The sequence below is a fragment of the Protopterus annectens genome, chromosome 8.part0, assembly GCF_019279795.1.
Source record: "Protopterus annectens isolate FY-2018-M chromosome 8.part0, PAN1.0, whole genome shotgun sequence".
Lineage (NCBI taxonomy): Eukaryota > Metazoa > Chordata > Ceratodontiformes > Protopteridae > Protopterus > Protopterus annectens.
Genome location: NC_056741.1, coordinates 812,766,413 through 812,788,880, shown reverse-complemented (window position 1 = coordinate 812,788,880; position 22,468 = coordinate 812,766,413). Strand labels below are relative to the sequence as shown.

Here is a 22,468-nt window from a genome sequence, read left to right as displayed (position 1 = left end):
CCAAAGGGGACCTCCGCGGGAGGTGACCAGGGGGAACCTTCACCATCATCCAAATCCGTATCCTCGGTGATGGGCTCGGGGGAGTTCAAGTGCCTCCTCTTACACGTATGCTTGCGAGGCACATCTCCAGTGGGGGTCTCCGGGGGAAATTCGCAGGCCATTTGATCCTCAAGGTGAAACGTCTGGGGCTCCTCAAGCACGGGCTGTCCCTCTGGAAAAATGATGGGATGTGTAGACAGAGCCGAGGGGGTCGGGGTGGAATCTGAGGGGATAGTCAAGGGTCTCTTTCCAGAGGAGAGAACCCATTTCCACCATGTCGAACCCAGAGGGAGAACGAACCTCCTGGGGTACCAAAACGGAAGCCGCTCTCCCTGGATCCAAAGTGAGAATCGGAGCTGGGCCCAAAGTGGACTGAGCTCTGAGGGAGGGAACTTGGCCCGACACCAGAGCTGATGAAAAAAGCTCTGCTCCCTCTGATCCAACACCCAAACTCTGGCTAAGAGAGCCACTCAGATCCGAACTGGTCAGATCCAACGTGCTCCAAGCAGTTGTAGGCATTGAGGAAACAGGTACCGTCGGCGCCGACCCCCTGACTAAGGCCATCCTTGGATCAGAGTACTCCGAAACTGGTTGACTGATCAGAGAAGGAGAAATTGGTGTGAAAAAGGGAAGCGAGCTCCACCCTCCAGAGGGAGAAGAGGCTGGCAGGACCCTCATCTGAATCTGAGTACGAATGAACCACCTCCTCATTTTATCCATGTCAACTTCTGATAAGCTCCGTGTGGATCTCGACGAGGCCACGTACTCCAACCAGGTGGGTCGAGGAACCTAGGCCCCTAGATGGAAGACGTATCTCCTCCAGCTCCGGGGAAAGTCTCGGAGATTGGAACTGAGAGGAGTCACTGATCCTAGCCTGACCTTTGGTGGGAGTAGAAGGAAGGTCCGGAGACCTCTTGCGTTTCTCTGGCTTAGAAGAGTGTTTGTCCTTGTGCTCTCTCTCCTTCTCTCTGCCCCTTTTCCGCTCCACTTCCACAGGCTTATAAGAGGGAGTTTGAGTCCCAGCCTGGGAGGGAGGAGAAGCAAGGGCAAGAGAGGAAGGAGAGGTGACCACAGCAGCCACTGTGACTGAAGCTGTGGACGAGGCAGCTGCCTCAGAAGTGGAAAGAAGGCCTTTGAGGGCCAACTTATCCTTCCTGTCTTTAATAGTGCGCGGGTTAAAACCCGCGCAGATACTACACTGTATTCAAGTGGGCAACACCCAAGCACATCACACACAAAGTGGGGCCATCTGTAGGAGACAATTTATGGCCACACGCAGTGCACCTTTTAAATACATGCTTTGGGTCAGCCATGACTGAACAAGAAAACATACTAAAGAAGGAAAAAGGCGAAGAAAAATAACCTATTTCCTAATCACAAACCACTCACCACACACTCAAGACACAAAGAACACTGAGGGGGGAGGGAAAGCAATACAGATTAACTGTAAACTATTTAGAAAACTTTCTAACACACAATGCACCAGCGAGGGGAGGAGGAGAGGGAACCTACAATAAACACCGAAATTAAAATTTTTAGCAAAAAAAGTTGCTTAAAAAGCAAAATCACTCGGAGCTCAGGAGATCATGATGCTTCAGGCAAGCCGCGGGAAACGAGATCTGGGGGTTGGAAGGTAGTGGAGGTGTATTATGGGTAAGGGGAGGTGCTTGGAGCAGATGCAAGTGAAACTGCCAGCTTGGATCCGGTACCCCACAGGTTGAAGACCAAATGTAGTAAACTACTTCAGATTACATTCTGAACCATCTTCCTTCAAGAATCAGTCTCTCAAATATATCCAGAACATCTAGCTTCAAGCTAAGCTGCAGCAATAAGTAATAAAATAAAAAGAGGAAGCTACTTAGGAGATGCTAACAGAGCCAACGAGAGAAGTATATCCACCACTTCAGTCTAACAGGCACTACATTAAACCCACCCTCTCATCCTAGCATCACATACATAGGTCCTCAGAGGAAATGAACTGCAAGCCAATGAAAAATTAGAGATAACTTTAATGGCTCATTTACAACCTCCCCTCAGCTGGAGCTGGCACCAGCTCCTCTCCTTGCTCACCAGATCTATCAGACCTACATAACCGCCCCCTGGGATCAATTTGATCAACATCTGGGACTGGTGAGGAGATAGAGGACACTGGTGCAGCAGCAAACTGCTACAGGGGAGTGTGCCCTAACCCTCCTGCAAACACATTTCAGCTTTGCAAACTCAATAACTGCTGCCTACAGAAGGCAAATGTGTTCCCCCCACCATGAGTAAGATCCAGTCAAGACTAAGCACCTTATCTCCCCCAAAATGGGTGAGGTGGCATTAGACACTCACTCTGATCCTCCTGTCTGGTCACTCCAACATTTGTGTTAATCGAACCACAGTCATATGGGGTGCAGTAACAGTTTTATCTGTCTGTACCAGACTAGTTTATCTGTATCTTGACTAAGAAATGCAGCAAGACAGAAAAGCTGCAAAGAATTTTGAGAAATGTCAAATCAGATGCAAAATAAGAAAATGACATGGAGAATGTCATTATACAACTGAAGTACTAAGCTACAATGTTAAAATCAAAAATATGTACACTGAAGCAAAGTGATTTAGACATACCCTACATACCTTAAAAATCCGTGGTGCAATAGTACTGTGCCTGCCTGACCAGGCCTGTTTGATGATATCAGCATATGCCTCTGCAATTTCACCTTTCATGCCTAGAGGGTTGTCAAAGTTGAGGTCATTCAGATAGCAGTTACTCAGGAAGTACTCTGTTAGCGGTGGGGTGTTGCTCAAGCACTAAAATCAAATAAAATGGAGAAGTAATGAAACTACAGACACTTTCCCCTAATGAACATTATGTAGCAATGGAGGATTACCTAAAAAGGAAAGCTTAATGTTGATATCACAAAAATGTGCATCACACAACAGACCACTTAATCTCCTTTTATTCTACCACTTTCTGCTCTGCAACTGCATTATGCTTATGCCTGTTGGCAGCTATGAAGCTCCATGAACTTGAACTATCACAGGCTCAGATGTTCAACAAAAAAAAAAAAAAAACACTTGCACAGTCAAAAGGCGACATGAGTAGAAAGGTTGCGCACAATAGCTACATTTACATATTTACTTCTTAACTCAGACCAGACAGAAAGAAAGGAGCTCTCATGAATGCTGAAGACAAAGACAACTGCAGTTATCATTTAACTATCTTCCTTGGAGTGCACATGATACATGGATAACCTAGGAACTAGAGATAAATGAATAATAAATAAAAGTTATGTATTCACCATAACTACGGATCTGTGTTTGTTTTTGTCCTTCCTCAACTGATGGGTCTCTGATCCGACTTTTACCACTTCAGACTTAGGCTCCCTAGCTCGAGCTTCTCCACTTACACATAATCCTCTTCTCCTGAATTACCTCATATCAAGTTTGCCCTCTAGTCATCCTATAAATTTATGTCAAAAGGGTACCCAGCCAACAGCATATTAAGTTGTATATTAGTTACAGCTTAAAGAAGAAGAAGAAGACTGGAGCCCATGAAGCAGAGCTGACAGAAAATACCCCTCAGGACATTCTAGGAGCTTGCATGAAAGGAGCTCAAAAAATAGGAAGGGGGCTGAGAGGATGATAACAATACACAAAACAAACACAAAGATATGGTGAGCACATAACTTAATTCTGATGCAGTCTTTTTCATCCATTCTTCAACTGATGGGACAGAGTCCCCCAGCTAGAGAAAGCATGGGTGGCCCTCAAGGAAAAGAAAGATATTCCAGAGTGCAGTGAAGCGAAAATGCTGCCCTATTCCTAGACAAGATGTCCAATTTGTAATAAGTTATACAGGTATGAGCAATGGACCATGTGGCAGCTGCAGAATGTCACCTATAGAAGCTCTCGACCAAAAGGCAGTTAATACGGCTACAGATCTGTAAGAATGAGCCTTAGGGGGTTTGGGTAATGTCAATCCCTTATTCTTGTATACAAAATGAATGCAATCAGTAAGCCATCTAGTTAAGGTTACTTGAGCTACTGCTTTGCTCAATTTATCGTTGGAAAATGATACAAACAATTGATCTGCTTTTTTGAAATCTCTGGATCTGAAGTTGTTGTCTTCATTTGGTCGTCAACCTGAGGGTTCCTGGATCCGGCACGGATCCGACAGCCGCATACCCAGCATCTTGATCTGAGCTCCAAGCTTCTCCCCTACCCACAACGCCCCTGTCTCCTTCCTCCCTTCAGATCTCGTTTGACATGCTTCATGCTTGCATCGTGATCTGTTGCTCTGAGCTTCTGTTTAGGTAAGAGTTATACCATTTCTTTTTTTTTTTTTTCAAAATTTTCTCTGCTAAAAGTTTACCTTTTCTATTTTCCTACCCTCCCCTACTGCATGTTACTTTCTTTTTTTTTTTTTTAAAACAAAGTTCCCCTTTCCCTTATTCTTTGAGTGTGTGTGTGTGTGTGTGTGTGTGTGTGTGTGTGTGTGTGTGTGTGTGTGTGTGTGTGTGTGTTTTTTTGTTGGGTTTCTCAATACTTTTGCTATGTCTGAGACCCCAAAACCCAGGTTTCGAAAGTGCATGGAGTGTGACCATAAGCGCTCCCCAGTCGATGGCCACACACTGAGTGGTATGCTTGGGAGCAGCCCACCTAGAAACCTCCGGTTCCATCTGCGCCGGTTTTAATCCCCAGGCACTGACGGACGGGAGAAATAAGAATCTTAAAAGGGCTTCTTTCCTCTCATTCCACAGAGGCACAGGCCTCTTCTGTCTCCACCCTGGCCTCTGGGACTCAACCTCCTGCCAAGATGCCCGGGGACGGAGATAAGCCTTCTAAGCACAGGGATAAGCCCAAGAAGCGATCCCCTATCACTCGAGTGTGGTAGGCCCTCCTCCCAAATTAGGTCAGCCCCGAGGTCCAAGTCCCCCAGCTCCATTCCCTTCATTTTTCCTCAGAGCTGGAGGAGCTTCAGACCCGGTCGTCAGTGCAGGCTTCCCCTCACCGCCACTCCAGGCCGGTGTCGGTGGCCTCATCTCATTCTTCCTGCAGTCTTTCCAAAGCAGAGATGCACAGGATGATGCAGAAGTTTACCTACACCCAGATCCAGCTGGGAGTCTTGTCTGCCTCCTCTCCCTCCGGAGCCGGGGGCATGCAATTTGTTTTCATCCCTACATCTCCTTCTCTGATCTGCCTCCGGTTTTGGAGCCCTTGGATCTGAAGACGCACTGTCGAGGGGTCAGCTCTGATGGTACCTTGCACCTTGATGCTGGCTATGGCCTTGAGCAGGTCAGATCTAAAGACACGTTCTCGTGACTTTCGGTCGGTCTTACCAACATAAAATGCTGGACAGCATTGGCAAAAAGCCACATAAACAACAGATTTGCTCTCACAATTAATTTTCTGATGGATATAGTATCTTTTCCCTTTTATAGAAAAGGATTCCCCTGGTCTAAAAAGTTACGAGAACGTGTCTACCAGCATATATATGCCATTAGAAATAGCAAGGTTGACAATGCCCTTGCTAAGCATATTTCTAATTACCCTGACCACAAGTTTGTCTTTATGGGTGTTGACCAAATGCTTCCTAGTGTGAGAGGTGGCCCCCTTTCTCTTATGTTAGAGCTACGTGAATTGGAATGGCAAATTAAATTGGATGCTTTTAATTAATTAATTAAAATTAATTAATTATTAATTTATTATAAATAATAAATAATAATAATAAATAATAAATAATAATAAATAATAATAAATAATTTATTAATTAATTTTTTTTTTTATGTTTTATATGTACTACTCTTGGAGCTTTTCTCCCCGGGCCTCCGCTGAAAATGGACATATATCCAGTCGGACTATCCCGGTTAACAAATGTAAAATAAATAAATAAAAAAAAATAATAAATAAATTCCCCTGGTTTAAATGAGAACTGTAATATCTCAGTAGTTCTTAGATTAAAAAGTTATGAGATAGGCCTGATGTTTGAGGTGAAAAAATATGAATATATTATAATATATAATATACTAATTGATAGGATTTCCCTCTGACATAAAAAGATATATATAAAAAATATATTAAAAATTTAAAATTTTTTATCCCTGTGAATTAATTGTCATGCAGACATATAGTGTAGATAAATGTTTGGATGTTTTCATTGTTTTTAATTTTTTAATTTTGTATAATAAATACATTTTTTAAAGGTATAAGTAGTAATTAGGTATCTTCATGAATTTATTGACTATAAGGTTAAAGTATATAATAATAACAAATGAATTTAATATATTTTAAATGCTTTTCTTGCATATATATTTCTTATTTTATTGCATTTAATGTATAATACTTATTTGTCTGTTCCATAATAGGAGCGCCAAGACAGGAAATGATGTCGTTTAAAGAACTTCCTGTACATATTTAAAATGCTTTTTGGCGCCTTTCAGTGATGTTGTTCTGAGGAAGCTGCTTCTTGTTTGTAGCGGTGAAAATGCATTTTATTTTAAAATAAATTGGCGTTCAAGATCTTTGGAGTATTTTTGTGGAATCTTTCGGTGTGTCTTGGATTGGTAATCCCCAATGTGGCGCACACGGATAGAGTCTCATCCCGGTCTCGGATTAGCTGGTGCTTGGTGGTAGCAGTGAGGAGCCAGTCGTCCAAGTACGGAAACACCCGGATTCCTTGACGTCTCAGGTGAGCCGTGACCACCGCCATATATTTGGTGAACACTCTGGGGACTGTAGTGAGGCCAAAGGGCAGTGTTCGAAATTGAAAATGACTGGCTCCCAGCCAAAAGCGTAGGTGACTTCTGGAACGCTTGTCCATTTTGATATGGTAGCACGTGTCCTGAAGATCTATGGAGCACATCCAATTATCTTTTCCGATAAAAGGAAAAATTGACTGCAGAGCGATCATTCGGAACTTCGATTTTTTTTTTACAGACTTGCTCAGCTTGCTGAGATCTAGAACAGATCTCCAGTCCCCGGTCTTTTTTGGAACTAAAAAGAATCGCAAGTTCCAGATCCTATTTGCTCTGTGGGGACTTCTTGAATGACTCCTTTTGTGAAGCAACGAGATAATCTCTAATGTTGCATGGTCTACCTCATTGGGTGGTACATCTGGTAAACACCAATTTGTAGGGGGATCGGAAAGAAAAGGAATGAGGTAACCTCTGAAAATTACATTTTGTATCCATAGATCTTGAGAAATTTGTAGCCAGGCGGTTGGGTACAGTGAGACACGACCCCCAACTGCCTCCAGAGACAAACAGTCTGGCAACCCTTCAGGGGCGATGAAAGGGCCGATTAGAGAAAGTATCTCCATCCCCCTGGTGCTGTGGACCCCCTCTGCCGCGAGAGCGGTGCCTTCCATTACAACTTCCCCCTCTGCCTCTTGGAGAGGGTTGACCATGTGCTTGAGGGAAACTTTTTTGGGGATTTACGGAACCACATTTTCCTTCCTGTGTGACCCTTGGGATAGGGTCTGGAAGGAAGGGAAAAACGGACTCCCACAGCAGATAAGGTTTTCCCTTCCTGTTCGCACCTGGTCAAAGTCTCTTTTACCTGAGGTCCAAAAAGAGTTACACCCATCAAAGGGGACGTTGGTAAAGGGAAACTAAGGATTCCATAAAATTGCACAGACGCATCCAGGAGCATCTCCTAAGAGATATTCCTGATGCTGCTACCCTCTGCTCGCTCCATCAGCTGCGTAAGAAATCAGCTTCATAGAGGAGTTAACAATAGAACAAAGGGTAGAGAGCTGCAAAAATACCTTGTCAGCGGATCCCGAAGGTACTGTATCCTGAAGGGCATCTCCCAACTCTTTTAGGAGATGCCTTGTAAAATGGGACAGGTAGTCCAACGATCGTAAGGTAGAAGCCGCTGAGGAAAAGATACGCTTTTCCATACCTATCCATCGTCCTGGACTCTATTAGGAGGACAGATATTTGAGGATGTCTCAGATAACTACTCCTTTGTGGCTGCTGCTACCACCATAGCATCCACAGGTACTCCCCTTGGTTAGAAAGGTTGTGTCTTCTGGAGCAGTAATAAATTTATTTGACCTCCTCGGGACAGGCTCCACTGTGTCTGGAGAGGTCCAAGCTTTCCGAGATAAGACCCCTAAAAATTGGTCATATGGCAGTGTCACCCAGGAGGTGGAAGGTCGGGAACCAAAAGCCTCAAGATACACAGATTCATCCTCAGTAGGGTTAGAGGTCTTCCAATCACCCCTCTGTGTCTAAGGATCTGTAGGTTGTCTGCAAAGGAGACATCCTCAGAGGGGGATTTTGGCGACCCTTCTCACCCATCCAAATCGGTGTCAGAAGTGACAGACTTGGGTGAGTCAATATGCTTCCTCTTGCAAACTCTATTCCTGGGGACCTCTCCAGTGGGATAATCTGGACAGGTTTCAGAAGAAAGGACACCTCCTATGGGAGCTCCTTGGGACTCTGGTTCCCTACGCTTAGGGACAGGCGGGGGAGAAGAGGCTGCTATCGGCTGCTGGAGGGATGTCAGGTCCAATGGAGGCTTTAGTTCTTGACAAAGCTCCATCACCTCGAAAGCCTCAGCACCATGCTCCGAAGAAGACCTCCACTCCGATGAAGCGGAAAGTAGACTCCAAACCAGAGGAATGGGCTTCAAAGCGAACGTGGGACCAGAGCTCATGCAAGCCGAAGCACCAAAAGGGAGGGTCAGATCGGAAGAAAAACCAGGGTGACTATCCCTTCCGGAGTCGACTAGAGAGCATCTGCTCCCAGACTCCTCGGCTCTAGAATGAGCCGATGAAGTTAGAGTTAATGGTTTCGAGGAAGCAGGGAGAGTTCTCGGAACAGAGGATTCCAGCACAATATGATCCGAAACATTAGACAAAGCGAGGCAGTTGGAGGAGGAACAGTAGACTGAGGATGGGACGGATCCGAAACCTTTGGGATCAGAGTAGCTAAAATTTTTGCTAGCGCCAGGTTACAGAGCAGCTTCTTCACCACCTGCTCTACATCCTCATCAGATAGTGTCCTGGAGGAACGAGTGGAGCTAGATGGAGATCTCCTTTCCAAAATAGGAGATCTTAATGTTGGTGAAACTGGTTCCAAGACTGGTGAATGTCTCGACAAAGATGACTGTCTAAGAGCCAAAGAAACAGATGGCACAGCGACCGAAGAAGCAGAATCGGAGCCAGAACTGTTCGACTCTGTTGCTTTTGACTTTTTTGTCAGTTCCGAAGCAGGAGCTGACGGGAGATTTCCTTTCATTTTTAGAGACCATCTGACCTTGTTCCAAGCTGTTCTTGGAAGGAACTTCTCATCAGATCTCTATCAATAAGTTTCCTTTTGCATTCATTAAGAACCCTGGTGCTGAACGCATGACAAAAGGTACAGGGATTCTTGCAAATGAGGCTCTCCAAGGCAATACAAACAACTGGTGGGACTGTCGGGTCAACGACATTTTCTGAGAACACTTATCACACTTTTTAAAGCCAGAAGGGCAGTGTTCTTTGTGTTCTCTATCCTTATACTTTGACATTTTGATTTTTAATGAAAAGGAAAAAGGGAAACTACAACAACAACAACAATAGAGATATTAGTATAATTATATAAATTTTAAAAGTAGGAAGAAAACAGCACACAGAAAAGAAGGTCCTCTATTTTAAATGGGCTACTATGGCCCTGTAACTTAATTGGGCCATACAATCCTTAAATAAAGGGACAGGGGATGCTAACACTCACTCAATCACTCCAGATAGTAAAGGAAAAAAGTACAGTTGTGTACCTACCATAAATATAGATGTTCGAGTGTATTCACTGTTGCAGTCATTATAATTGGGTTATCCTGCTGGCAGGCTACCCGCATTCAGCCTGAGTTCCAAAGTCTAGGTCTGGCATCGGTTGCTGTTGCCTCCTCCCTGACATCAGTGCGCCAGGGGTATAAAAGATGCAGCAGACGCCATTTTCTTCAGTTTTTCTTGCCCCAGATGTCAGCTGCTCCTAAAATGGTAGGCTAAATTATGCCAATAAGCATGCATACACAAAAAACAACTTTTCCTTCATCTACAAGCAAACACACCCCATAGGTTGTGTAGAATAGAGAAGTACAGATAAGTCCCAGCAAAGGAAAAGGGGGATGGTGGGAGGGTAACCTGGAATGCAACAGTGAATACACTCGAACATCTACATTTATGGTAGGTACACAACTGTACTATGTTCATCGTGTTTCACTGTTGCAGTCATTACAATTGAGTTGAATCCCACAGCTAAGGTTGGGAGGCTGGTGCTATATAGGATTAGGAGAGGCTATGAAGCCCTGAAGAACTGCAGTGGCAAAGCCTGCCCTGGATTTAGAGTAGAAAGGTAAGTGATGGTGCTTTGTAAAAGTGTGCACTAACTCCAAGTTGCAGCCTCTAAGATGTCTTTGCTTGGTACTCCTCTGAGGAAGGCTGCTGAAGTGGCTGCTGCTCTGGTTGAATGTGGCCTAATGCCCTTATGCACTGATTTGCCACGCTGTGAACAGCAGAAACTAATGCAGTGGCCTATCCACTTTGAAATAGTCTGCTTTGAGATAGGCTTTCCTTGTGATCCTGCAGCATATGCCACTAGAAGCTGTTCAGACTTTCTGAAAGCTTTGGTTCTGTCCAAGTAGAAGCATAGCTGCCTGTGAATGTCCAAAGAATGCAGAAGTCTCTCATCTTTATTCTGTGGGTTTGGATAAAAGGTAGGCAAATGAATTGTTTGGTTAAGGGCCACACTGGACATTACCTTAGGCATAAATGTAGGGTTTGTCCTCAGAGAAACCCTGTCAGGATTGAAAATGATAAAGGGTTCCACAGCCATGAGTGCCTGTAACTCTGAGACTCGTCTAGCAGAGGTTATCGCTAGGAGCAGAGCTGTTTTCCAGGATAAGAATTTTATATTAGCTGCAGAGGCTGGCTCAAACGGAGGCAGTGTGAACTTTTCCAAGACACAGTTGAGGTCCCATGCAGGTATTGGTGCTCTCCTTGGAGGTATTATGTTTTTGGCCCCTCTGAGGTACTGCCTTAGTAATGGATGAGAAAAAATAGGTGGTTCTGTATTGCAATGAGCTGAAATGGCAGAGGCATGAATTTTAATTGATGAAAAGGAAAGACCTTTATCCAGCATCTCAGTTAAGTATTGCAAAATCTGAGAAATATTTGGAACTATGGTGACAATACCTTGTGCGTGGATCCAAGCACAGAATCTCTTTAATTTTTCTGCATAAGATTTTCTGGTGCTAGGCCTCCTGGCCACCAAAATGACATATATCACCGTTTTAGAGAGAGGTGTGTCTTGAATGGCTACATTGTCCGCCATGCTGCCAGGTTTAAGGTCCTGACTTGGCTGTGCAGTATCTGACTGTCTTGTTGGGTCAATAAGTGAGGAATTTGAGGTCAATAAGTGAGGAATTTGAGGTAATGTCCAAGCTGGGCATTGAGACAAACTCTTTAGGATTGGGTACCAGTGCTGGCGGGGCCAGTTTGGGGCATTCAGTATCATTTTTGTCTTCTCTTGTCTGACCTTGAGGAGTACCTTGGGGAGGAGAGGCATATACTGCTAGGTTTTTCCAGCTGAAAGATAGAGCATCCACTTTCCATGCTTGCTTGTGATACGTCCTTGTGCAGAATCTCTGTAGTTGGCAGTTGTGAGGGGAGGCAAATAGGTCTATGTCCGGACATCCCCAGTTCCTTATGCTGAAGACTTGTGGATCCAATGTCCACTCATGGGGATCCATTAGGTTTCTGCTTAGTTCGTCTGCCAGAGTATTTATCTTTCCTGGCAGGAATTGTGCTTGCAGATGTACTTGGTAAGTCAGTGCTGTGTCCCACAAGTTCATGTCTAGTCTGCAGAGGGGGTAGGAATGTGTGCCTCCCTGATTATGTACCACAAGACTGTAGTATTGTCCATCTTTATCAGTAGTTGCCCTGGATGAAGTAGATCCTTGAAGGCTGTCAGGGCATTTTTAACAGCTAGCATCTCTTTTTGGTTGAAATGTAGAGGCATTTGACTTGTGGACCATGTGCCCTGAATACATCTTCCTGCCATATGGGCCCACCAGGCATAATCTGATGCATCTGTTGTTAATGTCTGCCTGGCTGTGGGTAAGGTGAATGGCTGTCCCGTGTTGTGGTGACAGGCCTTCGCCCACCATTGAAAGTCCTGTTGCAGACAGGGAATGAGGGTAATTGTTTCCAGGCTGTGGCAATGTTGAGTCCAAACACTTTTTAGATACCAATGAAGTTTTCTCATATGCAGTCTTGCATATGGAATTAGCAGAATGCAGGATGCCATGAAGCCCAAAGCCTGCAGAATTTTTCTTGCAGATAACTGGGTCTTTGTTGCCAACATTTTGAAATAAGTAGTCAGTTGTCTTTGTTTGGCATGAGATAAGCCATCTGGGCAGTTGTATTTAAGCTTGCACCCAGGAATATTATCGCTTGAGAGGGAACGAGTTTTGATTTCTTTTCGTTTACTGTGTACCCTAGACCTGTTAGTAATGATTTTACAAACGCCAGATGCTGTAGTAGAATGTCCTTGTTCTCTGCTTGAATAAGGCAGTCATCCAAGTAAGGATATATTTGTATTCCTCTTTGTCTGAAGAATGCAATTACTAGTGCCAGGCATTTTGTGAAGACCCTGGGCGCAGTAGATGAGCCAAAGGGCAGTGCAGAGAATTGGTAGTGCATTGAGCCAGCTATAAATCTGAGGTATCTTCTGCATGATTGTCTGATTGGGACATGCAGGTATGCCTCTTTTAGGTCTAAAGTCACAAGCCAAGCCTTCTTAGGTTCACAGGTTGATACTAGGCTATCTGCCCTAGGGCATTTATAAGCCTAGCCAGAGTGCGTTTGGCTTTCGCCACCCTTTTAGATTAGTTGACTGTGCCTCTGTATAGTAGTTCACAGAAGATAACTCTTTTAAGGTTAGTTTACTGTGCCCTCTGTCTACTAGGGACACAGAAGGGATCCCAGGGGTAAACCTATAACCTCCCATTCACTCGTCAAGATTTCTCTTGAAGAGGGTCATTGAGGGGCTCTGCCTAACATGGACTGGGATTTTGTTCCAGAGAGAGGGGAGTCTCTGGGATATGAATCTGTCCCTCCAGCATGTCCTATTTATTTCTGTGCTAAGGTTTAAGTCCCTGGAGCATGTAGCTCTAAGGGATTTGGATTTCCTGAGGTGGAGCATGTCCATTAATTCTGGGTTGGACATTGCTTTACACGTCAGGTACAGATCGCCTCTGAGTAGGCGGTAAGCAACCGAGTAGAGATGGAGTTTCTTTAGCCTAACTGCATAGGGCATCTGTTTGAGTCCCTTGATCCTCTTGGCGAGGTACTTTTGGGGTCTTACCAGTTGCTGCAGGTGTCGGGTAAGGCACATCCCAAATGGGGCATTGTATTCAATTATGGGTCTGATGAGTGATGAGTAGAGGGGCACAATGACCTCTCTTGATCTAGATGTGAACCCTTTCGTGATAAGGTGGGCTATATAGAAGGTCTTTCTAACCACTATGGCAACGTGATTGTCAAAGGAGAGATTGCTATCTACTTGGGTCCCCAAATCCCTAATTACGTCTTCCGTACTTAATGGATTACCACCTATGTGGTAATTTGTGGGCACTTCGTTTTTCCCAAAGGGGATGACTATACACTTTTTGGCATTTAGCTTTAGGCCATGGCTCTGGCACCAGTTATCCGTCTCTGTGAGACCCTTTTGGAGGATGCTTGTGTCAGTCGGTGAGTCGATTATGGCTCCCAGTTTGAAGTCATCTGCAAACTTGGTCAGCCATAGTCCTCCCGTGTTAGCCTGTACCTCAGAGAAATATATACTGAACAAGAGAGGTCCCAGGACTGAGCCTTGTGGGACGCCACTTGTAACTGGTTTAGAGTCTGACATGGCACCTGCAATTCTGACCATGTGGGTTCTATCCCTGAGCCAGTTTGCAACCCATCTTGTGACATAGGGGTTGATATTTAAGCTGGTGAGCTTATTTATGATGCCCGAGTGGGGTACTGTGTCGAAGGCTTTTACGAGGTCCAGGTAGGCTGTGTGGACTACCTTCCCTTCATCTATGGCCTTGGTGACTGTTTCAAAGAAGTCGACCAGGTTCAAGAGGCAAGATCTGCCCTTAACAAAGCAGAATTAGGTAGGATCCAGTGTTTGGAGGTTCCCAATGTCTTTGTTTAGGAGTTCCATGATGATACGCTCCACAGCTTTGCAGACCAGGCTAGTCAGGCTTATAGGGTGATAGTTTCCGGGGTCCGTTGTGGCACCACTGTTGCTGTACGCCATTCCTTGGGTACATATCCTGTAGCAAGGCTGAGATTGAACAGTGACTTTATGTGAGGGTTCAGTTCTTGGAGCTTGTGTAAGACGCAGCCCGGGACACCGTCCGGTCCCACTGATGCTGTGTTTTTTGCTTTGGAGAGGGCAGCTCTCACCTGTGCATCTGTGATGTCAGGGAGGCTACACTCTGTTGGGATAGACATTTGCTCTTTTGGGGGTGAAGGGGGGAGAAGTTTGCACTGAACCGGTCTGCCAGGACGTTGGCAATGTCTGTGGGTTCAGTGTATTTTTTGTCATACTGCACTAACTCAGAGCATATCTGTGAGTTGCCACCCAGGTTCCTGACATAACTAAAGAAGGCCTTGTGATAATCTTTAGCGTCTTGTGCAATTTTTCTTTCGAAGCTGGCCTTAGGTGATTTTATGAGGGATCGTTTCTTGCTAGCACTGATCAGAGATGCCTTCCCTTTTTGGGATTTTGCTCTATCATGTAGTAGCTTCCTCCTTCTGTTGTATAGCTTATTTATGGCTAGGGTCCACCAGAAAGGTCTCCTGTCTTTGGAGGAGTGAGGCTTGGTTTTATTTGGGATAGCACGATCCATGCATGCCTGTAGGTGTCCATAGAATGCGTTTGTAAAAGATTCTGCCGTTTGGGCAGTATTTTCCACTGGCCCAGGGGCTTTGAAGGATTCCACCTTGGTTTTGAGAAGTGTGAAGTTTGCTTTTGAGAAGTTCATCACCGTGATTTCCTTGGCTGGGGGTGGGGACGGGATATGGATGTCCAGTGAGATTAATTTATGGCCAGATCTTACCAATGAGGTGTATACCTCTGGTATGGAACAGAGTCCCCATGTTGGTGATAATCAGGTCCAATATGTTTTCCATTCTTATGGGAGTGGTGACCAGTTGTTACATAGCATTTGAGTTTATAAATTCTAGGAACTGTTGGGCGAGGGTGTTGGGGCTTGAGTAGTGCTCCCAGTCTATGTTTGGGTAGTTGAAGTCACCCAATATAATGGTGTTTGGAGAGACAGTACAGTTGTGTACACTTACCATAAATGTAGATGTTCGAGTGTCTTCACTGTTGCAGTCATGACTGTAGGGTTCTCCCCTGCCGGCAGGCAGTCCTCGGTCGGCCAGAATCCCAAAGTCTGGGTCCGGCGTCGGCTGTTCAGCCATGCTCCCTGACGTCAGAGCGCCAGGAGTACAAAGCCGACAGCCGACGCCATGTTCTCCAGTTTTTCTTGCCCCAGATGTCAGGAGTCCCAAAATGAGTAAGGTCCCATACCCTTTGCAAATACACCTCAGAAGAATGGTGAATTAAAGGAACCACACAAAAGTAAAAATAAGAGGGCTCAGGAGGGAGGGAAACCCAGACTGCAACAGTGAAGACACTCGAACATCTACATTTATGGTAAGTGTACACAACTGTACTATGTTCATCGTGTTTCACTGTTGCAGTCATGACTGTAGGGTAGAATCCCAAAGCAGAATGAAAGGGAGGTGGTCATAAAGTAGAAGGGGCGGCTAAAAGGCCCTGCAAGACTGCAGAAGCAAAGCCTGCCCTAGACTTAGAGTAGAGAGGTAGATTGTAGTGCTTTGAAAAAGTATGCACTGAACTCCAAGTTGCAGCTTCCAAAATGTCTTTGGTAGGAACTCCCCTGAGGAAGGCAGCTGAAGTGGCAGCAGCTCTGGTGGAATGAGTCCGTACACTCCCTGGGATTTGCTTTCCATAGTGTGAGTAACAAAATCTGATTCCATGAGCAATCCATTTAGAAATGGTCTGTTTTTAAATGGCTTTACCTTGGGAACTTGAAGCATAAGAAACAAACAATTGCTCTGATTTCCTGATGTCCTTGGTTCTGCCCAAGTAAAAACGTAGTTGTCTGTGTACATCCAAGGAATGTAAGATCCTTTCCCCTTTATTTTGAGGAGTGGGGAAAAAAGTTGGCAAGTGAATAGTTTGATTTAAAGCCACTTTAGAAACCACCTTAGGCATGAAAGTAGGATTAGTCCTTAAAGACACCCTGTCTTGATGAAAAATAATATAAGGTTCCACAGCCATAAGAGCTTGCAACTCTGAAACTCTCCTGGCAGAGGTCAGAGCTAACAGGATGGCTGTTCTCCAAGATAAAAACTTGATGTCAGAAGTGGCAGCAAGCTCAAAAGGAGGTAAGGTGAGCTTTTCCAAAACATAGTTGAGATCCCAAGCAGGAATGGGAGGAGATCTAGGGGGCCTTAAGTTCTTAGCTCCTCTGAGAAACTGTCTCATGAGCTGGTGGGAAAAGATTGGAGGGTCTGTATTATAATGAGCAGAAATAGCAGAGGCATGTATCTTAATGGAAGAGAAAGAGACCCTTATGTAAGAGGTCGGTCAGGTAAAGTAAAATCAAAGGAATGTTAGGAAGAAGAGGATCAGAATCCTGAGCCTGCATCCAGGAACAAAATCTTTTCCATTTTCCTGCATCAGATTTTCTAGTGCTAGGATGTCTGACTTCTAAAATGACATCCATAACCTGCTTGGGTAGGAGAGAATGAATCAAAGACCCTGGATTAACTAGGCAACCAGGCTGAGAGTTCAGACATGGGAGTGTAGAGCCTGACCCTGGTGTTGGGACAGAAGGTTCGGAGTCTGTGGTAAAACCCAAGGGGGCTCCAAACAAAGGTTTTTCAGAGTTGGGTACCAAAACTGTCGAGGCCAATTTGGGGCCAGCAAGATTATCATCTTGGGCTTGTCCTGTTTGATCTTTAATAATACCCGTGGAAGAGGAGGAAAAGGCAGAAAGGCATATCCCGAGAGGTTTCTCCAACTGAATGATAGTGCATCCACTTTCCAAGCTAGTTTGTGGAAAGTCCTGGTGCAAAAAATCTGTAGTTGATGATTGAGGTGGGATGCAAAGAGGTCTATGTGAGGACATCCCCAGACTGTTGTTATCATCTTGAATATTTCGGTGTCCAGCATCCACTCGTGTGGGTCCGAAAGGTTTCTGCTCAGACTGTCTGCCAGGAAGTTTTGCTTCCCTGGTAGAAACTGAGCTTGAAGGTCCAGATTGCAAGCTAGAGCTGTGTTCCACAGATCCATGGCTAGTCTGCAAAGGGGGTAGGAATGAGATCCCCCTTGCTTATGTACCACATAACTGTGGTGCTGTCTGTTCGCATCAGTAGTTGTCCTGGTTCTAGAAGATTCCTGAAAGCCAAAAGAGCTTTCTGAACGGCTAACATTTCCTTTAAATTGATATGCAGGTGCTCCTGATCCTTTGTCCAAAGTCCCTGCAGGCAGTTGCCCCGAAAATGGGCTCCCCATGCATAATCTGAGGCATCCGTGGTTAGTATCTGAGTGGCATGAGGCAGACAGAAGGGTTTTCCTTTGTTTGAAGTACATGCCTTGGACCACCAAAGGAATTCCTTTTGAAGACAAGGCAGGACGGAGATCAGTATGTCCAAACTGTGGCAATGCTGAGACCATACACTTTTTAGGTACCACTGTATTTTCCTCATATGTAGTCTTGCATATGGTATGAGAAGGATGCAGGAGGGCCATGTAACCCAAAGCCTGCAGGAATCTCCTTGCAGATAGCCGAGTTAAAGTTGCCAAGGTTTTGAAAGTTGAAGCCAGCTGTAACTGTTTTTCGTATGTCAGAAATGCCATCTGGGTTGTTGTGTTTAGAGAAGCGCCCAGAAAAATTATCTGTTGTGAGGGTGTCAAATTTGACTTTTTTATGTTTACAGTGAATCCCAGGAACTTGAGAGGATTCAGAACAAACTGTAGATGCTGGAGTAAGACATCCCTGCTGTCTCTGCCTGAATAAGACAGTTGTCCAGATAAGGGTAAATTTGAATTCCCTTGAGTCCGCAATAAGCTACTACTGGAGCCAGGCATTTGGTGAAGACCCTGGGCACAGTAGACAATCCAAAGGGCAGCGCAGAGAATTGAAAGTGCCTCGATCCGGCCTTGAACCCGAGGTATTTTCTGCGTTCCTGCCTGATGGGAATGTGTAAATATGCCTCCTTTAAATCCAAAGTTACCATCCATGCATTTTTGGTCAGCATTGGAAGTAGCTGCTGTAGAGTAAGCATCTTGAATTTTGTTATCTCTAGAAAAGTGTTCAAGACTGACAGATCCAGAATGGGTCTCCATGAATTTTGCTTCCTGGGGACTAGAAAGAGCCTTGAGTAAAAACCTTGTCCCATCTCTGAAAGTGGAACTAGTTCTATGGCTTTCATAGCCAAGAGAGCTTCCAGCTGGTTTAAGGCCTCTGTCCATTGATGTTTTGGAAGATCTGGCCTTGGTAGGGTATGAAAATGGAATTTGTAACCTCTTGAAACCACATCCAGAACCCACTTGTCTTGGGTTATAAGAGTCCAATTTAGGTGAAAAAGAGAAAGTTTTCCTCTGAGAGGGGCTTCCAGGCAAGAAGTTCCTGCAGCCCAACCGAGAGAGTCATTGAGTCTGTTTCCTATGAGCTTGTGACCTGTCCTCTCCTCCCCGAGGGGTGGAAGCAGTCCACTGTCTTGGTCTATAAGAGGCTTGTGTTTGAGGCCTTCCTCGGGAGCGTCTGTATCTACCCCTCTGAGGCCTGTCTGAATTGGGAAAGGACCAATTTTTTGTAGGCCAATTCCTACTAAATCTGTGTGGCTGTACTTGTAAGAAATCTTTAACTGTTTTCATGGATTTTGCCCTGTCCTCCGTCTTTTTAATCACCTCTTCAGCTTTAAATCCAAACAAAACATCCAATAATTTAGCTTTTACTTGATCTGGCAAATTTTGTTCCTTTAACCATGCATGCCTTCTAATTATTGTGCCAGAGGCAGCAGCCCTACAAGAAGCCTCCAAGGCATCAAATCCACAGTGTAAACCATGCTTCCAACTTGTTCAGTGGCATGCATTAAGTCATGTAATTCCTTATCTGTACAGGCGGAAATGGAAGTTAGCTTTTGTTTTAATACAGACAGGAGAAATTGCTGGTATTTCAGCATATGAAACTGACAGTTTAAAGCCCTAATAGATAAAGTAGCAGAAGTGTACACTTTTTTGCCCCATCTTTCTAAAGATCTGGAATCCTTCAGTGGGAATGGGTTTTTTAGCAGAAGCGGCCTTAACTCCCTTAGGACCCTGAGAAATGGTTTCAGGGTCAGCAGTAGGGTACCTGTATAAAAACTGGTGGGAATCGGGAACCCTGTAATATCTGTCAGGCTTAACAGGAGCTGGAGGAAGAGTCAGGGGTTAAGTTAGCCTCCAAAAAAGCATCATCCACAATATCCAAAATAGGAGGAATAGCCAGGGGTCTATGTTGGGGAAAAAGAAAATCCCTTAGTCTTTTCTTAGATTCCGAATACTCCTGTCCTTCCCAGTGGAAATGTTCCCTCATTTCATGCAAAGTTTCCCCAAAAGAGAAATCCTCAGGGGGAGAAGCTGAAGGAATGGATTCCTCAGCATCAGAATCCTCATAAGGAGGGAAAGAATATTCCTGGTCAGAAGAAGAAACTGAAGAAACAGAAGACTGATCAGAGGAGTCATAATAAACTTCTGCCTTGGCCTTTTATCTGGAGGGGGATGCGAACCCCTAATCATAGTAAGTCCTCTGCCATTTTAAGTAACTGTTTCTGTGACTTGGGAGCCGGATCAGAAGAGGCCTGAGTTGCAGTCTTTGATTTGGAAGGAGTCTTTTTGCCTTTGTCTTTGGCTTTGCCTTTATTAGAAGCTGAGTAGGCCTGAAAACCCCTTCGGAAGCCGGAACCTGCACAGCGGCTCCGGACCCATCCGAAGGTCCTGCAACAGAAATATTCAAAGGCCTAGTTGGCTCCTCGTGGGAGTCCGTTTCGGCCATCGGTTCCGAAATGGCTGACGACAGGGGCTGCAAAAGCGCCTCACTGATGACGGCCGAACCTGAAGCTGGCTCTGCTTGAACGATATCATCAGATTTAGACCTCGGAGGCCTGTCTTTGTCCTTGCGTCGTTTGTGAACTCCGGTAGCCGGAACCGTATCCGACGACATTTTGTAATTAAAACGCCTACCGAAGTAATGAAATGCAAAATCGTACCTCCGTTTAATTGTACGTTGATTGAATCTAGCACAAAACCGACAACTAGCTACGTCATGGTCAGGGCCTAAGCAAGGAATACAGTAAGAATGAAAATCCTTATGAGGTATTTGCTTCCCACATGAAATACAATTATTAACTTTTTCTGACATCGGACTGGAGCAAGAAAAAAGTTTCCCCAACGAGGTACTTAGCTTTGAGTAGGAGAAGAAAGTCTTCGGACTGAAGTTTGTTCAAAAAAGATTGTCAGGAGTCAGCCGACCGGCACTTGCGAACTGCTATCACTGCACGGCAAGAAAGACTGGAGAACATGGCGTCGGCTGCCAGCTTTGTACTCCTGGCGCTCTGACGTCAGGGAGCATGGCTGAACAGCCGACGCCGGACCCAGACTTTGGGATTCTGGCTGACCGAGGACTGCCTGCCTGCAGGGGAGAACCCTACAGTCATGACTGCAACAGTGAAACACGATGAACATCTTCATATTCTCCAGTCTTCTCAGGAAAGCAGAGTGGGGTTCCTGAGTTTGGGAGGGTGGTCTGTAGCAGGCTACAAACTGAAAGCCAGTTTTGCCCAATGTTAATTGCACATGGATGGTCTCCGATGCTTCGTGCAGTGCCACTAACCTGGAGGTGTGGGTATCTTTGATGAATATGGGTACTCCCCCTACTTTTGTGGTTCAGTCTGAGTTTTGGGGCCAAAAAGCATGGTATGAGGTATAACCTGGTAGTGCTGGGGTGCTCTCGGGAGCCTTGAACCAGGTTTCTGTTACTACAAAGATATCGATATTCTCTATATTGAGGAGAGCCTCGAATGCGTGCATCTTGAGGTTTAGACTTCTGGCGCTGAGCAGCATTACCCTTACTTTCTTATTCCTTGTGTTGTCTATGGAGGTGGTTTGTCTTTTGAGCCTTGCCTAAAAAAAGTCACTATGGGTGTGGCAAGAGCCTTAGCCAGTATTCGAAAGCCCAGGGGTGACAGGTGCAAGCTGTCCCTAGCGAAGCAACGTGGCTTGTCGAGCATGTCATCCCAGGCTGACAGACACTGGATCCCCTTTGAATGACACCAATACTTTAGCCAACTGTTAAAATTGATCATTTTGTCTTTATACTGTGGCATCATTCTTGGTGAGGGTAAGATGCTACTCAAGGTCAGGGTCATACCGGCCTGGGCTACACGATCAGAGAGCTCCTCTATGTCTCTTTTCATGTAGTCCAGGGAGGTACGTTTCAGGTCATTCACACCAGCATTGACAATGACGGAGTCATATTTGTACTTGCTGTGGAGTGACCCGAGTGCTTGTGTTACGTGGCGGATCCTGGCACCCGTCAGGCAGCTTACAGTGACCTTCTCCTTGTTCAGCCTGGTGAGTGGGACGTCAGTGTGACTGACAATAGAGTCACCTATTACAAGTGTATTAGGTGTGTTGTTTAGCCTTAAGGGCTGCGACTGTGTGGCACACTGACTTTGTGAACTATGTGATATGTGGGTATTGTTGTGGGGTAGCGGTTGCTTGGATGTCTGCTTTGGAGGTCTCTGCTGCTTGGGCAGATTTTTATTTAGAGCCTCCGAGCATGTTTTTGTGTGTTTATGTGTTTGGTTTGCTGTTGCGATAGGTCTATGTGAGACTGGATTTGTGGTGTGTGGTTACCTTCTCCTCCTGACTGACTGCGTCAGTACTGGGTTGAGAGAGCTAAGCCTCCAGTTTGGCTATATAGTTGCATCTCTCACATATACTTGAGCTTGCTGGGAAGGAGGAGAGGGTGGTCTGTGTACATAAGGCAGTTGTAACATTGCCTCAAGATTCCCAGATTCACCAGCTGGACTGGAGAGTAAACCCGAAACTGACTTTTGGACATGCCAGAATAGTATAAGGAACTACTTTTTGACTGATCAAAAAGGGCCAAAAGGGAGCCAAGTACTTAAAGGGAGTATAAGAGTGTGTAGTGCTTACTTATAAGATTACTTATACGAGCAAGTGCAGGGCTTTAGAATGAAAATAGAGTGCTTACTTTGAGATTTAGAACAGTTCTAAGGGAAAAAGTGAAGAGCAGACTTTGTGGAGCCGGGAATAGTTTAAACCCGGTTAAGCGGCTCTGCCCGATGCTGTGCTATGCG

At 45.1% G+C, this 22,468-nt stretch overlaps 1 protein-coding gene across 1 annotated transcript in view; it reads right to left on the bottom strand.

Moving 5' to 3' along the window:
* USP11 (ubiquitin specific peptidase 11) overlaps positions 1–22,468 on the bottom strand; it is a 3,313,221-nt gene that overhangs the window by 2,174,136 nt on the left and 1,116,617 nt on the right. Inside the window, exon 11 of the mRNA XM_044080280.1 lies at positions 2,659–2,832. Coding sequence (XP_043936215.1) covers positions 2,659–2,832 — 174 coding nt within the window. The remainder of the gene's footprint in view (positions 1–2,658; positions 2,833–22,468) is intronic.